Source organism: Protomyctophum parallelum (assembly GCF_964188405.1).
Source record: "Protomyctophum parallelum genome assembly, chromosome: 17".
Taxonomy (NCBI): domain Eukaryota; kingdom Metazoa; phylum Chordata; class Actinopteri; order Myctophiformes; family Myctophidae; genus Protomyctophum; species Protomyctophum parallelum.
Window position 1 is genome coordinate 34,733,351 of NC_139719.1, and position 18,480 is coordinate 34,751,830.

Here is an 18,480-nt window from a genome sequence, read left to right on the forward strand (position 1 = left end):
TGTCCCTTCTCATAATTCTGTTTTGGTTTCTACTATAGGCTACAGTGGTGGAAAGTACTACACTACTGGTATACTGTAAGTAAAAACATACAGCCTGTAGTGTAGTCTATACAGGTAGGGTAAGTGATTCTTTGGTTTAAACAAGTAGGCTCAATACTACTACTAGCTCTATATATTCTGATAGAGGGTTTGTTCAGTTCGGTAACAGCTGTCTCCATCACGTCTTTATGAGGATACAGATTAAACAAGTGACATTGGAAGTGAATAAAGTGATGACGCAAAGAAATGAGTAGGCTATACAAAATTGGAACAAAACTTGAACACTAAAAATTAAGTTGATTACTGGGTAGCCTATACAATCTCCTGATAGATTGTATGAATTGTTTGACCATAACATGTATTTTCTGTCTAGAGTAGAGCTCTAATGCCAACGGCTCTAATGCCCTAATGCCTAATGCTCTAATGCCAACGGCATTAGAGCTATGGATCAGAACTATCTCTTGAGTAATATTAACCCAACACTGGTCTGGTCCCGACACCCCATACCATGAATCTGATCTGAATGAAAGATATGCACAGGTCTACATGCATTTGAGATGCACCAAATGCAACAATTGAGACGCATCAAACGTGATGAGCAGCTGTGCTGAAATAGCTCTGCAGCAGCCAGCAAGCACATACTCAATCTGATAGCGATCGATTCTCTCTCCATTTCCCTTTGACGTCACGATTTCCGCGCGGTCTCCTTTAAGGTTGCTAGGGGTTACGGCTCACATGTCAGAACGAGGAGAATTGACGTCAATGACGGCTCGTGATTGGTCCTAACCCGTATCCGGTGGGGCAACGGTCCAGGGCTTGGGAGAAAAATCGAAGGGAGAATCTGATAACAGTTCACTTTTTCACTCATATCATCCATCCCGACCCACTGTCCAACGGCTCGGTAGGAATTCCGAGTTTAATCGTAAGTATTTGCTCGTCCGCGTGCTCGCCGCAAATGACCTCTGGATATAAATGAAGAATATTTGTTTGCTTCGTCTCGCATTTGTTTATGATAGAAGCTCAAGATGGCGTCATCGGATGAAAGCTTTGAATTTGCAAGGCCAGCTGACACAAAACTGGCCGCCAGGAGCTTGTGCCATCGAGACATTAATGTGTCGAGATGTTTCGCAAAGACGGCTAAACAAAATAGTTCAAAAACGCTTTGTGCATTTGCTGTGTATGGATGTATACCCCGGAGTAGTATCTGTATTGATCTTCTGGGCTGCATCAATTTCCCCAACAAGCATTCCTGAATCCTGACTTATAGCTGGCTACACATTTTATAGCCTACTGGCTTTAATGTTCAATGTCAAGATTACCAGTATGTATAGTTGAGTCGCTTTTAGATGTTGTATTTTTATTTGTATTATTATTATTATTATTATTATTATTATTATTTTGCTTATGCAGCATACTTCATCAGTTGTTGAGCAAGGTCATTTGTGCATTATGCATGGTTGTGGTTTCTGTAATTTTATTGACAACCCACTTTAACCACCCTATATACTTTACCAAGGTCCCCCAGGGTTCTATTCTTGCCCCTCCTCTTCCCCACCAAATAGCTGAAAATAGTAAATACAAGCTACTACTACAAGCTTGTAGAATCCGTAGGAGTTGCTGTTTTCCCATGATTATTACTATTATGAAATTCCCAGAATGCTAGGGTGCAAGTAGTTTAGGTTTAGGTGAGTAAGATGGTGCTGGTGCATGTAAGTGTATCATATTAGCATCTTCATGACCACTTATGGTCAATATGGCAGCCATATTGATAGGGTAATATAGGGTTACCTAAGGGAAGATGGGGGACACCTAAACATTGTGGGCACTTAATTGTTAAATTGGCAAAAATGGTCTGAAGTAGTGTATAGTACTATACATGATGTAAAGATGCTTCAACATTTTATGGTATCTTAAGCCGAAACCACACCAAAGGGTAGCCCCTCTCGGAACCCTCTGTAAAGCTTTTCTGAAATTTGGATGTCACTTTACGTAGGGTCCCTGGCAGGTTTGGGCTTAGGCCTGATACAACTATTTATATCCAAATGTTTCACATTTGTGGTGGCCTCTATGGGAAGGAAGTGGAAGCACCTTTGGTGGTACGTTCTTTAGAGGCCCTGCAACATGCAATTTGGAGTGGTGACTGGTGAAAGGGAATTTCATCACGCCTCAGCCAGGTAGAGATAGGTCCGCTACTACTTCACAGGCACAGCAGAGGGACACAACCGCAACAAATGTCAGGAAGACAATGTTAGTACATCCTCAGATAAGAGCCGTGACTCTGAGTCTGGAATCCAGACAACTCTGCCAGTGTCTTCCTCACTTTTGTTCTGATTTGGAGTTAGTGGATGTTGTGTGATCATGTGTTGTTTTTAAGAAATAGGCCCCTCCCACTAATTTGGAGTGTCAGCAGGGGGTGTTGAAATGGGAGGAGTAGGACAGAGGCACTATGTCCTCCTGATAGGGTCTCATCACTGGTATGTGAGTCAGTAGGCACCAAAGTCTGACATCAATGCCACTAGAGCAGGGCGCTATCCCCCTGGGTCACGGGCGGCGTTATTTTTTGTATTGGAATCTCCATAGGCAAATCTAATGGATTGTGTGTATAAGAACTGTGTTCCAGAAATAAACAAACCACCCCGCTCAACTGACTGAAGAGTACGAAGTTTCTTGTTTTTTTTCTCCAAACACAGACATTATCAAATGTAACTCAATATCATAAACAGAGTCTCATACCTGACAGAATTGCCGGGGTGTTTTTATTTTTTGGAACACGGTTCTAAATAACACGTGACCCAGGGTAGTGGGAGTGACGTCAGGACTTCAGTACTCTATAGTCTATACAGAAATGTGTTGGGAGGGTTAAAGGGCCACTTCACCCCTTTTGCATCTGATGTTTAGGACACACAAAACACTTTCCTGGAGTTTTTGTGTGTGTAATATGTGTTTAGTATTTCAAAGTGCCAGTGATGTCATAGACACTGGTCTCACTTCTTTTCTGGACTACATGTTGTCTCAGTGAGACAGCCCTCCCCCTCTCCACAAGGAGGAGCAGTGCAGCAAAGCCATATGGTCATTGTAGCAATTAAGCAAACCCTGGTCAAACACAGGCTACATTATTTATCTGGCCTTAGGTTGCAACTTTCTAATTGTGCTACGGTCTATCTACTAAGTATATACTATTCTATTAACATTGCGTGACTGCAGTTTCTTCCATTGGGGAAATGTCCCTTTAAGTGGCGTAACAACTAAATTGGAAGAAAAAAAAAGCGGTAACAATATTTGGCTACTCTAAATTTGGAGAAATAAAAAAGGACAATCGTTTTGATCAGAATTGTTAACATCTGTCATCGGTAAGTTCAACTAAGTTGGTTCGATCTTTGCGTCATTTTTTTTGTAGCATTGCAATGGCATTTGTCACATGTTCCTGTAACAGATTAGGTGGGTCTGCCAAGTTTCCAGAGACACTCACTGTAGTAACATGAGGTCTGTTGATCCTGGCTCATCTTTGATAACGTGGCTGGTAATCTTTCCCTGGGACTTGTCAGATTACATCCGAATCCTATTATACTGCCACACATGCATGATTTTAGGCTTGGGTGTCAAGGAAATGTGGAATACCTAAGTTGTACACGTTGTACAAGGAAATCATAAACCAAACCATGAGAAGCTGTTTTCTGTCCCCACTGACATTTGACCTGTGACTTGTGTGGTCCGGAGGGGTCTTCTCATTGGCATGTGTTAAGACCCACCTACTCCCTGAGGCGGGTAGTAATGTATTTAAGATGATGTCTAACTGAGATGTGTTGAGTCAGTATGGTGTTCCATTGTAACGCTTCACTGCTGTCTCCGTATTCGAATACATTTATTCCAATACTCTGAAACTCTGAATTGTGTCTGTCTCATTATGTTGTTTAACTGTGATATAAGTGCTCACCGAAAGATTGCATCAACATGGGTAGGTCTGTATAAGTTTACAGGGTGGACCTTTGTTCTGGCAGAATTGAATTGGTTTCTGTAAAATGCAGGCAATGGTCTCAACAGGGTCCCTTTTTAGAATGCATGAGTAGAGCCGGCATGAATATATCTGCAAAACCGCTTCTATCACGCAAGTCAATGAAGTGATCTGGGGTCTCTTTCAGGCTGTTTTTGGTCAGCATTGGTATCAATCATAGCCTGAGGTCTTGCAATCTCACAGAAATACATAAACATGCTTCTATGCTATGGTTTATATTGTTGGAATATTGGACCTTTGTCTTACTGTTCTAGCCTAAGAATAGACCTACTGCAACTGTGTGCTACAGTTGTACTGTAAGTATTGCTGTCATTTTCTGTGGTGGAAAGTGAAACTAGCTTTATTTCATGCTGGCTGGGTGTAAACAGATATTGTACTTTTCTTTGTCTTTCTATCTTGAACGATATATGAACTGTGTGCATTGGAGGGGGGGGGGGGGGTGTCCATGTTAGTCAATGCTCTATTCATCATTGTGTACCCTTGCATTTGTGAAACTAATTACTGGGAGATATGGTCAAAAACTAACCTTATAATTACCTGTTTATAGTACCAATTCAGGTTTTGTGCTGGACTGGTGCTGTTTTGTTTGTCTAGTTACAGAGATGACATCACATGATCATGTGACTAGAGTTGAAGCCTACTTCATACTTCGTCTAACAACTGTGTCACTTGCCATTGAGTTTTAACCTAAAACCGTGTCACATATTTGGTTAATTTTGCTTATTATTTTTGGCAAGTGCCATGGTCGTGCAACAAAGTATAAATTAGCCATATAACTTCTTCCTTTTTAGAAGCAGACAAGTTCTGCAGTGCCAAAATCACTCTCTTTGCTTTCTCACTCTAGCTCTATTTTTCACACTTGTTTCGGTGTCTGTCCATTTTCAGGAAGCCACATGCATACACACTGACGCAATTTGCACTCTTTATGTATTTTGTATGTTTTGTTCCCTCCTCCTGCATACTTCACCCGAAGCCCTTTAAGTTTTCCCTTTGATGTGCTCTACCTTTAGGGCTTGATGACTGTATTGATCGTCTAATATTGCCCTCCTTAGTTTGCACCTAATGTGTGTCTCTCCCTCTCTAGTTCAGAGGTTAGAGGTCACAGAGCAGGGGTCGTGGTGGTCGTGTCATGGCGTCAGGCAGTACAAGCAGCGAGGAGGAGCGGAGCCTCAGGGAGTGTGAGCAGTATGTGCAGAAACACAACATCCAGCAGCTGCTCAAGGACTGCATTGTCCAGCTGTGCACCTCCCGACCTGACAGGCCCATGGCCTTTCTCAGGGAGTACTTCGAGAGGCTGGAGAAGGTGTGTGTGGGTGGATGTCTGTGTTTGTGTGTAGCTGTGTTTTTATGTGTGTGTGTGTGTGTGTGTGTGTGTCTTATACAGTAAATATATGTTTGGCTGTGCAATTTATCAGTATTTTATCAATATGATATGGGATTTTGAATATTGTGTCTTTTGCTGGTTTTAAAGACTGCATTACAGTAAATGATTTGACTGTTCTAGTAGTTCTCATTTTTTACTGATTTGATGGTTATTTGTCAAACTCATGCGTAAATATTTTGTCAAAGCACAAATTGATAATTGTACAGTTCATCCATAATTTAAACTTTATATTATTAAAGTCACATTTTGGTAGAATCCAGACTGATCGTGTCAGGTTGTCAATTTGACAAACCCCTAATAAAAATAACGTTGGCCATTATTATTCTGAAACTCTTCCTGTTTGTAGAAAAAACAGAGAAACGAGTACGTGTTTGGCAGCTGAATGAAAATCCAAACAAGTTACATGGGTGACAAAGTCAACAACCAAAAACAATGTTGTGTGACCATGGCACTCTTGTGGAAAAAAATTAATACACCTTTATCGTACTGGCAACATTTGAGAGTGCCTTAGTCGCTGATGTCTTTGGTTTGTTAGTTGATTTCCTGTTTGTATTACTTTACTCCAACACTATAGTACATAGCAGTGGGTGTGGTTTTCTGGACCCACAAAAAAAACGGTCGTTTTCCGTAAATTTCCTTTTTTTTTGACTAATTAATTATTTAATAAATACCCTTTTTATATAGCAGTTTTCTTTTCTTTTTCACAGAATCAAAGATGTTCTGGTCATGATCTACCAGGATCCTGGATGGCAGGATTCTAGGCTAAATAGTTTTGTAAATCTCTTTGGGGAAAAATTAATGGCTGATTTTTTTCAGTTGGCCCAGAAAACCACGCCCACTGTTATGCTCTATATAGGCAGGCAGGTGCATTTTTTTAAACCCCTCCCCAATCCCACCCGTCCAGGAGGAGGCCAAGCAGATCCAGAACCAGCAGAAGGCCAGCAGTTCTCGCTCAGACTCTCGGGACGAGGAGGTGTCTCCTCCCATGAACCCCGTTGTGAAGGGCCGCCGGCGGAGAGGAGCCTTCAGTGCAGAGGTCTACACAGAGGAGGATGCAGCCTCTTACGTCAGAAAGGTAGACACTAGACACACTCTGTGTTACACATCATTGAAATCAGAATGACTATTATATGACGAGGTTAGCTTGAATGGTGAGCTGCTTCTCTCTTTCTTTCACAACTATCAAAACAAACACTGTCACATGTACATTCATGGGTCAGAAAAGATGTGCACATACTCTGGAACATTTGTGTTTTCAAAGGTCATTCCCAAAGATTACAAGACCATGGCAGCCCTGGCCAAAGCCATTGAAAAGAATGTACTCTTCTCACATCTGGACGACAATGAGAGAAGGTACCAAAAATCTAAAATCCAGCTAAGATGATCTCCAGAGGGGATGTGTTTTTTTTAATTCTGGTATTCAGGTGTTTTTGTCCCCAGTGATCAACCTGAATCTTTGTTGTTCTGCAGTGATATCTTTGACGCAATGTTTCCAGTTACTTACATCGCCGGGGAAACCGTTATTCTACAGGGTAGGAACACATCTGTTTTTTTATGTTGCACCACCCACTTCTTTTTTGTATGAAAGTTTGCATTATTGACGTACTGTAATTATATCCTTGTATGTAATTCCTTTGCATGAAGGTTTCCTTGTGTATGAAAAGGAATGCGACTTTATTAGGTGCCATGGTGATATTAACAATGCCATTCTATGCACGCAGGTGACGAAGGAGACAATTTCTACGTCATTGACCAAGGAGAAATGGATGTGAGTGACTCACGTAACGCTGTATTTTGGGAAACGCGTCACACCTGCTATAGTTAGTTGACATTAATGCAAGGTGCTGGGCTTTACCAATGAAGATGATATATAATGCTCTTTATTAATGCACCTATATTTTATTATGCCAAAGCCTCTTGTTTAAAGAAGCACCAAGAATTTCTAAAGTAAGTCCTTGTTTTCACTACATCACACACTACCTAAATCAGTTAGCTGGATAGTCTGTTTCTAAACTTTTCCTTTAAGGTGTTTTAGCCCCTCCTATATTCAGCTCTTATTAGTGTAGATTTTTGTCTTACACAAACTCATTGACATGACTGGAGAATTTACGTCATACTGTATGTGGACGAGCAAATCGGCTATTTTTGTCCTACACACTCCAATCCAACTTTATTTATAGAGTACATTTATAAACAACAGAGTTGACCAAAGTGCTTTAGAACATAAACACAAAATTGCACAAGTCAATGATAAATACATAGTATAGAGATACAAATATAAAACAAGGTGGAAACCGTTAAAACCAAAATAACTCAAAATAGAGGTGGAGTTTAGGGGCAGCCACAGAGAAGACTTGATCCCCCCCCCCCCCTAAGTACCAGCTGGGACAACCAGCAGCAGCTTGTCTGCCGATCTCAATGACATTTTTGGGACGTACAATTTTAAAAGATCTGAAATATACGGATGTGCTAGCCTTTAAAAATAAACAATACAATTTTAATCTTAATCGTGAAGCATACAAGCATTACATTCCCATTGACAATGAATGGAGAATTTTCGTCATACTGTATGTGGACGAGCAAATCAACATGTTATGTCATGATGATGTACGATAATAAGAGCACCCCTCACTAAACACGGGTGTAATTTTTAAGAGCTAAGGTTAATTTTGTTAAACCCCTGCTCTCTGATAATAGCTGTTATTTTGTTTGAACATGTTTGCCCATAAAATTGGGTTGTGAGGGTTAAAGACGTTAACAAAAAATGTCTTCCTTCCTTCTTTCCACTGTCAGGTGTATGTGAACAATGAGTGGGTGACCAGCATTGGGGAGGGAGGCAGCTTTGGAGAGCTGGCTCTGATCTATGGAACACCCAGGGCAGCCACCGTCACAGCCAAGACCAACGTCAAACTGTGGGGTATCGACAGAGATAGCTACAGGAGAATACTTATGGTGAGGAGGCATTGCTCTTACAGTTGCCGTATTTTCTTAGATGGTAGCCCGGGCATTATTTCAGAGTAAAAGCGGCTATATCTTCCCGGCACCCAGAGCTTCTATTTTGAAAGAAATCCCGGCACTGATTGTGTTAAAAGAACCAGTCGGCTATTTGCTATTTATTTTTGCACCGGCCTGCACTGGTACAGTAAATTATAAGGTACAGTAAACATACATTGCAGACAAAGTCATGATTTAATAGTGAGAGAGAGCCAGACAGGGGTAGCCACTAAATGCTTTGATTGCGCATGGAACAGCAGCACGGAGGAACTGCAAATCCCAATGCTTTCATTTTAAGCTGTAGCCTTTGATTGCATTTGAATAAAACCATATTTGATACACATACTGTAAGTAGGCTATCACCCACATGTTACTGATGATAATCAGTAACACACACACACACACAACACACACGTGTTATTCTGTGTGTTTTTTAAAGTTACCTGGGCATGATGGCATTAAATAAACAAAGTCTATAGGAAATTAAAACAGAAATGAGACATACCCCTTACCTTCTGCATGGGCGTGTTCAACCTCAACATGGCCAATAAGGATATTGCATGGTTTTCCATCAATGATACGGGCATAGATTATCTCACACTCTTTGGTGGATTTATCAGTGGAACCGTCTAGCATGAATGAGACTTAAGGGGCGGAGGCGATTTTGTCAGCGGTCTTTCCCCTGAGTGTGTGTTATCACTCCCACAAACTGCACGCGCAGTCAGTGTCATTGGAATATGTGGGGTTCACGTTCAGTCCGTTCTTCTTCATCAGGATGATCTGTCATATTTGGTGAACGGGAGTTCCTCTTTTGTGTTAAACCTGATCACCATTTCAGCATTCTCTTCACTTGATCGTGAACCAATATTCTCCAGCGCTTGCTCCAAGCGCGCCACCCCTCTAGACCAGAAAGCATGCTGGCTGGGCTAGGCTATTAATGCACTAACATAGCCGCCTGTGCCTTAGAGCTGAGACGGGGAGTGAAAAAAAGAAAACGGTCCTCGAGGATCTTTTTTTTCTTCTTTTTTCTCCCCGCATCCTCCTGCAAGTAGCACCGGAGTGACATTGCTACATTTTAACTCGCACCTTAAGAAATTAAGTAGCATATGCGACCTAATAGGTCGCACTCTGGAGCCTTGGCTATAGGGGAACTCTGCTCCACCACCATTGACTGACTATGGCCCGAGTTAAACTACCAGCGTCTTACAACCAGTCCCGCACTGAAAATAGTGTCGCGTCCGTGGCGCATTGTGAGCTTGTAGATATTTAATTTTTTGTATAAAAATATATAAATTAGCTGAAGAGACGGCAAATAACAGCTCTGGCATTTAAACCGACCAGGGCATTTATTTGGATGATGCGTTTAATACGCAAAAGGTCAGACCCCCAGCGGTTTTTAGGTAGTGGCACTGGGTGGCTATTTGCAGTAGGGCTACTATTTGGAGATATACTGTACATTTGTACTGTGTAAGTTGAAAATTAGACTTATACAAAAGTTTGGTTTATATGTTCTTTATGGTTCAATCGTCGATTTGTCACAGTAAATCACTCTTTTGTGTGTTTGCACAGGGAAGCACTTTGAGAAAGAGGAAGATGTACGAAGAGTTCCTCAGGAAAGTGTCCATCTTAGGTCAGTGATTTAATTTGTCTTCATAATGTTTTTTTTCTTTTTCTTTTCTTTTTTTCTGTTAGGGTGTATATTTCAGTTTAATCACAGGAGTCACTTGTCTGTGGTATTTTTATCATAGTTTTATGATCATGTCCTCTTCCTTCTTTAGAATCTCTTGACAAATGGGAGCGTTTGACAGTGGCTGATGCCTTGGAGCCAGTTCAGTTTGAGGACGGACAGAAGATTGTGGTGCAGGGAGAGCCTGGTGATGAGTTCTTCATCATACTCGAGGTATGGCTGTTCTTATTTCAACTGTCACACTGGTTCTAGCACACTATAGGAAGGAGTTGGCCATTTTCCACCTGGCTTCCCTGTGGTTTTACAAAGTGTGTTCATCCCTCCCTCAGGGCTCCGCAGCTGTGTTGCAACGCCGCTCGGAGAACGAAGAGTTTGTGGAAGTGGGGAGATTAGGGCCATCCGACTACTTTGGTAAGAAGTCTTCCTCCTCCTCTAAAAATGAATAGTTAATTAATAGTTTCGTGCTTATCTGTATTTAAGGAGTCATTCTTTTAAAGCTTTTCGTGTGTGTGTGTGTGTGTGTGTGTGTCTCTCTCTCTCTCTCTCTCTCCCTTCCAGGTGAGATTGCGTTGCTGATGAACCGTCCCCGTGCTGCCACTGTGGTTGCCCGTGGCCCCCTGAAGTGTGTCAAGCTGGACCGGCCTCGCTTCGAGCGCGTCCTGGGCCCTTGTTCGGACATTCTCAAACGCAACATCCAACAGTACAACAGCTTCGTCTCGCTGTCTGTCTGAGGGGCGTGAAAGAGAGTTCACCCCTTGCACCCCTTCCTCTCTCCTCCTCCTCCCAAACCTCCTAACTCCCTCCCTATAACCCTCTCTTCCTCCTTTTAGTCCACCAATGCAATTTGCTTTATGTCACACTTTGTTCTAACTTCCTTTGCTTTGATTTATTTTCCGCTTTATTACACAAACACACACACACACACACACATAAACATTGTTCATCTTTTGTTTACTACCAGTCACCTGGCGGTCACTTTTAGCCATTCACCAGCGCTTGTACCAGCTGCCATAAGCTACCTTTATAGCCACAGTTACATGCCATGTCACACACATCGTAAATATATCCACTGATTTTATGCTTCTTTCTTTCTTTCTTTAAGCTCAACTTTAGGAAAACGCAAAGCAGGATTGTAAAGGGAGACCCCTGACCGGTGTCGGGTCTCCCCATGATGAGATTTAGGACAATCAAAACTTTCCATGGATGAAGTTAACACTTTGTATCTTGTTGAATTAGTTCCTGATTTCATGTGCTAGACCGCTATCAAGAGGACTGTGGACTGTGGAGAGGTTTCTTCCTGGTGTAAGGGTTTTCTGTTAAAGATAGACGGATAGGTCAGATATCTACTGCAGACCCTGTAGAAGGCTAGAGGCATGTGATTGCATTACATTTGTTCATAGGTTGAAACCTATGATAAACAGATTTACTGCATCAAATTTATTCGGTTTCCATTGATTGTCGAGTCAGTTACTCTGTTTTACCTAGTTTCAGAGTGCCTGTACGACATGGGGGGGGGGGGGGGGGGTCGTGCATTGTCATACAGCCACCAGGCTAGTGCCAAAATGTTGATTTTATTCTCAAAGACGCATAGCCGTGGAAATGTACCAAGCACTCTGTTGCAAAGGATGTGGAACTAAAGGACAGGAAGTAGTTGGTGTCACCTCATCCTCTGATTGTTAGAGCCATCAACCATACAAGAACTGCCTTGACTACTTAAAAAAAAAAGTATTACTGTAAGTGTATTTCAGTATTCAAAGTTTTTCAGTATACAACACCAAATAAAGTCATTGCTTCTGCTATGGTTTGTAAAACAAATGTAGTTCAAATGATGAACCAATGTTTTGGCTATGGTTTGGAGTGAGGGTGATCTTTTGAAAACAAATTACATTTTAATTGTCCTTTTTTTTTTTTAAATGCTTATTTTTCCATAAATTCTATTTTAGGTGTCCAGTGCCACAACATAAAAATTCCTTATTTTTCGTCAACCAACTAAACCGTATGTATAGTCGTATTGTATAAAAACGTCATGGGATTAAACTTTTTTTAAATGGGTCAAATGGATAATTTTAAATCTTGAGGGAGGCAAAAAAAATTCAGGACTTTGGAGTATTTATGTATTTAAGCGCAACAGTAAGCAGAGAGAATTTGGCAGGATCCTGAAATGAAGATGAGATGCATTTACCAGTTAGAGAGGGGATGAAAACTTATTTATTTCAATCTTGTGTCATTGGCTGTGCCTGTTAAGGGGGACGGGTGGGGGAGTAATTGTCTTATCATTCAGAATAGCTTGTGATCTGTTCTCTATGCTTACTAATGCATATTAATGTTTTAGGCATCCAGTGAGTTGGTATGAATGGAAGCGTGTAGTTAAAAAAAAATAGAGGAAACTTTACCCTGCAAGCTACATCATGGTTAGTAGCACTGGGACTTTGTCAAATATTTGGTTATTTACTCGGTAGCTAACTGCTTGTTCTTTAGATGACATAAGTAATTTTATGGCTTTCCTTTCTTCCTTCTTTTTTTAATTTGTACTAACTCCCACTGAGATGTTGACTGCTGGGGTTTAAGGCCTAACTTCATTCCTGCCGTACCGCTTGTCACTATTAACCCAGAGATTACCCTGTACCCAGTTACATTTGTGTTCCTAAGCTGCTTTCTTCTCTTTTTTACGTACTGTTAACATTATATCACCATTCTGAGCTTATGTATGAACAGAGAGAGTGCATGGTTGACTGACTGGCCTGAGGGATGAAAGGATTGTTTGTATGTCCAAAAACATCAGATTTTTTGTGGGGGACTGATTGCAGTGTAGTCAGCTTAATGAGGCAAGAGTGCATTTTGTTAAGAGGACACCGCTGTTTCCTTTAGGCCCTTCTTCCCTATTCCCCTACCTCTCAGGTGTTTCTTGTTGATTTGGTGTTGAATATGATAACCCATGCTCTCTGTCCCCATCTACAGGAGATGACTTTGTTAGGGGATAGGTTTAATACAACTCTTGTTTCACATTCTTATTTTCCTCCAGGTTGGGAGTATTGTCATTGTAAACTTATTTAGTCACACACTGCAATCATCCCAGTTTGCCTTACCTTACCTGGCCTGGGCTTACAGAAGTTACAGTAGTAGTCAGTCTCTCCTGCTAGCCCAAACTTCAGCAAGTTTGTTAGGCCCGCAGCACTAAAGTTGCTGGTTATCAGAGGACCATTCTTTTTCTATTCTATCCTATGACTGTATTCAGTTTGACATCCTCTATGTGCAAATATGTTTATCCTTTTGGTATAGATTGTTCCAGATGGCAGTTTAAGCAATAAAAGAGTAAAAAAAAACATCTGAATTTTGTCTTGTTCCTTTATTTGTGGGTGGTATCCCAGCCTGAGGTCTACAACCTTTTCTAACAGTACTGTATACTGTACAGCAGTCTAATCAGAGACTTGCCTGCAAGCTCCATGTTTGCTCTGCTGAAGTTTGTCCTTGAGCACTGAATCCACAAGTTCCAAAGGTCATAGCTGACCCTGTGCATGCAGAAGGGTGGTCACTAAGGAAATGTTTTTTTTTTACCCAGCTGGCACCCTGTATGGTGTATGCACACCTGATTATATGATGCACACACAAGCATAGCATTTTAACTGATGAAACATTGTGTGTGTGTCATAGTAGGCCTATTATATTCTAATCAAATAGAAAGAAAGTACCTTTCATACTTTGGCTATGCATGTTTTAGCCAGTGTTCAACTTTCTTTATTTTTTTCTTTTCTTTATTTTATTTTGTGCAGATGGAAAATGTTAACTTGGTTGTTCCAGGCAAGGCAGCATTATTAACAACTCAAGTAGGCTAATATTTAAAACTTGAAGATGAATAAATGTAAACAATTAAATTAATTAATTAAATGTTATTGCTGAGTAAGCTTGCGAAACCATGCAGGTCTGCGGGTTGAAGGGTTCTACTTCTTGCCCATGCAGCCCATTTAGTTGAGTTTGCCGGTTGCCGGTTTTCAGTGGCTCTGGAGGAAGTAGTAAGTAGGCCTATCTCTGGTCCATGACCTGGGCCTACCCTGGCTACCCACCCGCTTGATGCTCCCGAGGGAAATGGGCTACTGCAGACTATAGCAAACAATGAAAAGGTTCCTTGATCTTTTTGGATACACAACCAAAATAATTTGATGTGAGACTTGTGATTTGCCAACCCTGGTTCAACGTTGCATCAGAATCAACTATCAGGTCGGTGCATTTCCCAAATATGAAGTAATTAACTTCTAGCGCAGGCAGCAGTGACTAGTGAGTAGACGCAATAATGCATTACAAAGTTTTCATAAACGGCTTAAGCGCCAGCTTCCCCCAAATCATGAACGCTGATTTGACCTTTGAGACGTGTCAAGTGACTAATTAGTTTAACTGCATGCATAGTTGATACTATAGAAGATATGTGATGGCCAAAATCTGATGTTTAATGTGACATTTGATGTTTAATGTGACACTGTGCTGTCTGTGCATGTTGTTTGTGGTTTTTCAATGAAGTTGGCCGGGTTTTTAATGTTTTACTGTGGTACAACGTTGTTGTTTTTAAATGTGCTAAATAAAGGTGGCGGCTGTTGTCCGCGGTATGGTATGGTAATACAATATATCTACACCAGGTGGAGATATGGAGCTGCTGTCAACAGAATAGCTTCGACTGGAAAGCTACCATAAGAATAATGTGAAGCAAAACCTCTTTTCCTTTCCTTCATTCCCCTTTTACAAAAACACTGGTTATGGATTTTTGTAAGCCCCACCTCACTTAAAAATACATACTATGTAGGCCTATGTCTTTTCTCAATTCTGCACACGTTTCTTGTTTGCTTTTGAAACTCTATGCTCCCAAAATCAGTTAATGAGAGTTTTTGCCATTTTATTAACAATAACTACATGCATGGTCCCTGATAAATTCTACCCTTTGCCACTGTAAGTGTGTGTGTGTGTGTGTGTGTGTGTGTGTGTGTGTGTGTGTGTGTGTGTGTGTGTGTGTGTGTGTGTGTGTGTGTGTGTGTGTGTGTGTGTGTGTGTGTGTGTGTGTGTGTGTGTGTGTGTGTGTGTGTGTGTGTGTGTGTGTGTGTGTGTCATTGCTAGATCATTTGTTCAGAATCAGATCTGCTTGTATTCTTCGGGAGAGAGAACTGATACAGACCAAAAAAAGGAACAGACCAAGTTGGATTTGGAACACTATGAAATTGAAGCTGATAAATGGGTTCTCTTTTCTGATTGGATGAAATTGGTGACCCACGTGGAAATGCATTTTGTGTTAACTAAAGAGCTGGAGAGTTCGGGAGATAACATCTAGCTTTAACCTTTGTTTTACCCCAACATAGGTTCAAGGTTAAAGGTCTTTACCTTTACCTTACAACTCTTTAAAAAGTTGTGGTTATTGTCTCTGCCAGGTCAAAAGGCATGCCAGAGACTATGTTTTACACCCTGTTCCGCCCATGAGTAGTGAGTGAGTACTGGTGTGTGTGTGTGTGTGTGTGTGTGTGTGTGTGTGTGTGTGTGTGTGTGTGAGAGAGACCAGCTGATCTCTATAGTCATGTGATCAAGATGCATCTGTTTGATTTTTCATATTCCATCCTGATTTAGATTGCCATCTAAAGTGTGCATCTAGAGTGGCCTGTTTTTAACAAAATTAAGCAAATCATGATGGTGAAACCTTTTAACATTGCCCTATTATTGCCTTGAAAACCCAGATGTTTTTATTCACCAGGAGGCTGATTTTTGAAAAATATCTTTTTTATATTACTCCTACAAAATTGAACCAAACATCAAGCAAATAGGTACACATTAAATTCCCAATGACATTGAATGGAGAATTTACGTCATATGTGGACAAGCAAATCGGCAACTTTTGTCCTACACTTTTGTTCCCATTGACAATGAATAGATGATGTACGATGATAAGAGCGCCCCTCACTTCACACGGGTGTGATTTTTATTCATATTCCATTCGGATTGGTGAATTCCGAACATTGCTGGCCCACAATAACCTACCTGACCTGGCGGGGACCTCTGTTCTGAGGAACACGTTTTCTAGTTTGCCGTCTTTGTTCAGGTCTCAGAGTGCATAGAGGATGTGTTGGATTTGTAGACGCATAGCATGACAATATCACTAACAGCACCAAACCCAGCCGTGCAGGCATGCATGCTTCTCCTGGTTGAGGACAATGGGTTCAACATTGGAACTGTTGGGATAGGGACCTTGTGGTGGTAGGAAGATGTGACACCATGCAATACAGTTCTGTAGCAGTTCGATGCTTCTGTCTCTCAGCCTGATTTGGTTCGGTTGGTGTGAAACCACTTAAAGACTTGCAATGACAGCAACAAGGAGTTTGAAGTCTGGAAAATGGGCCGGGACAAGCTAAATTGCTGTTTAATAGGTAGCACTTTTCTCCGGGGAGACATCTCACACAAACACACCCACACAATCTTGTGCTTTTGCTGTCTGACTCCTTTACTTAAATTACTTTGCTGTACTTTCGCTGGCTTGAAAGTTGCACTTTGTAATCGCATAAAATGCTTTTATTGAAAATTTTGGCAGTAGACACTATAATCAACTTTGATGTCACAGACTCAGTCACAATATTTACCATCATCAATTTGATGCAACGTCTACGCAGCTTTTCCAGTGCTCTGTCCTAAAAGGTATCTCCTTCAATGATATGAACGCCTACTTTGGCGTGTACATGACAGACAGACAGACAGACAGACAGACAGAGAAAGTATATGGCAAGTCACCCATTTCGCAAGTACTGTATGTGCACAGATTTTGTGTGGGAGGCCACAGTCAGATAAACCCAAGGGGGGATTTTTGACAGCAGATAAAATGATTAATGACCCAGACAAGTCTGAAATGTGATACGGTAACGCGCTGCTCTGTCCATGATTCATATCCAATAATGAGAGATGAAGAAGCCTGGAAATTAAGTCCCAGTGAAGTTAGCCTGCAGTCATCCCATTACTGTGTAGACCTATGTTCAGATAAGGTATATATTAATGTATTTACTTTTTTATAATTTGGTCTCTCATCCTCTCTGATAGTTAGAGGGTTAACAGTCAGTCTTCAACTTTCATAGTGTTTCACGCTTTAAGGAGACTAGACTAGTCTCCTTAGAGACTAGACTTCAATGTGAGTCTGCTTTGACGGGAAAAAAACAGGTCCCAAGTTCAAGTTCAAAGTACTCATGTTACATGGCCTTCTGTAGACTCTTCCACAAGTGGTGTTTGGTTTTAGTACAGTATGATTGACTTGAAAAGTACCAGGTACCACTGTTCCATGACCTTCTCCTCTCTGTAGATCCACAATTAGAAAAAAGTCTCACTTCCATCATGTAGATGTCTAACCAGTCAGACGTAGGTTTGGTTACGGCCTGTTTTTCAAATTCCAGGAAAACATTTGCCTGTGTAAATTGAAGAAAGGCACAACAGGCGAGTACTCTAGCTCTTTCTATGTCCTACAACTGGTGTACATACTCAATGGCACACACACTTTAGTAAACCCTGAGGACATACAACAAGATATGGAGATTTGTTGTCAGACTGTTTGTAGTTCTGGATTTATGTAAATTTTCAGACGTTAACATTATGTCTAGCCAAGTTCATTCAAAGGATTTATCCAATGGTGAATGGTGCATTTATATAGCGCATTTTATCCAAAGCGCTTTACATAGATTGTGCATTACAGTCACCCATTCACACACACATTCATACACCGATGGCGGAGGAAACCATGCAAGGCACCTACCTGCACATCAGGAGAAATTTGGGGACTCAAGGACACTTCGACGCTAACTCTGGGGAAGCCTGGGATCGAACTGGGAACCTCGCGGTTCCCATCCGGCCAATCTCTACCCCTGAGCCTATACCCATTTTACAAGATTATTGGATTGTTGTTGCCAATGCCTTGACTTCTTTGTTCTATCACCTTGGCTGTGTGGTCACTGGTAGGTATACAGTATATCGTGGATTTCCATGTAGAGAAATAGGACCATTTTCTTCTGGCCTATTACTTTTGTTGAGACAGTTTTAGCCTATATACTACAATTGGGTTGCTAGTAGGCCTTTGTTAACATTGAATTATGTTGTGTGACAGGGTGACGTTTGTTTGACTTTTTTCTGTTTGTATTTAATGGCCTGTGATTGAGAGTTTGTTCTTATTTCTGCTGCGTGCACTAAAGAGGATTTAGATTTCAGATGTTAACTTAAAGGTATATTCAGTGATTTCACTCAAAAAACCTTAGGTTTCGTTTTTGGCTGTGGGACCCAGCCTTTCGTCCAATCAGGATAGAGAGTCAAAAACGAAACCTAAGGTTTTTTGACCCCCAGGGGTTAACTGGGGACAGGGAGGAA

The 18,480-nt window shown here is 41.2% G+C and overlaps 1 protein-coding gene across 1 annotated transcript; it reads left to right on the plus strand.

Moving 5' to 3' along the window:
- The first annotated feature begins 833 nt into the window (after positions 1 to 833).
- On the plus strand, positions 834 to 13,441 carry LOC310874368 (cAMP-dependent protein kinase type I-alpha regulatory subunit). The gene is made up of 11 exons (XM_083787143.1): positions 834 to 961; positions 5,136 to 5,354; positions 6,340 to 6,510; positions 6,697 to 6,788; positions 6,906 to 6,967; positions 7,157 to 7,203; positions 8,229 to 8,387; positions 9,999 to 10,059; positions 10,208 to 10,329; positions 10,446 to 10,527; positions 10,675 to 13,441. Exons 2-11 carry the CDS (start codon positions 5,181 to 5,183, stop codon positions 10,845 to 10,847), a joined length of 1,143 nt encoding a protein of 380 aa, XP_083643269.1. The 5' UTR covers positions 834 to 961; positions 5,136 to 5,180; the 3' UTR covers positions 10,848 to 13,441.
- The last annotated feature ends 5,039 nt before the right edge of the window (positions 13,442 to 18,480 follow it).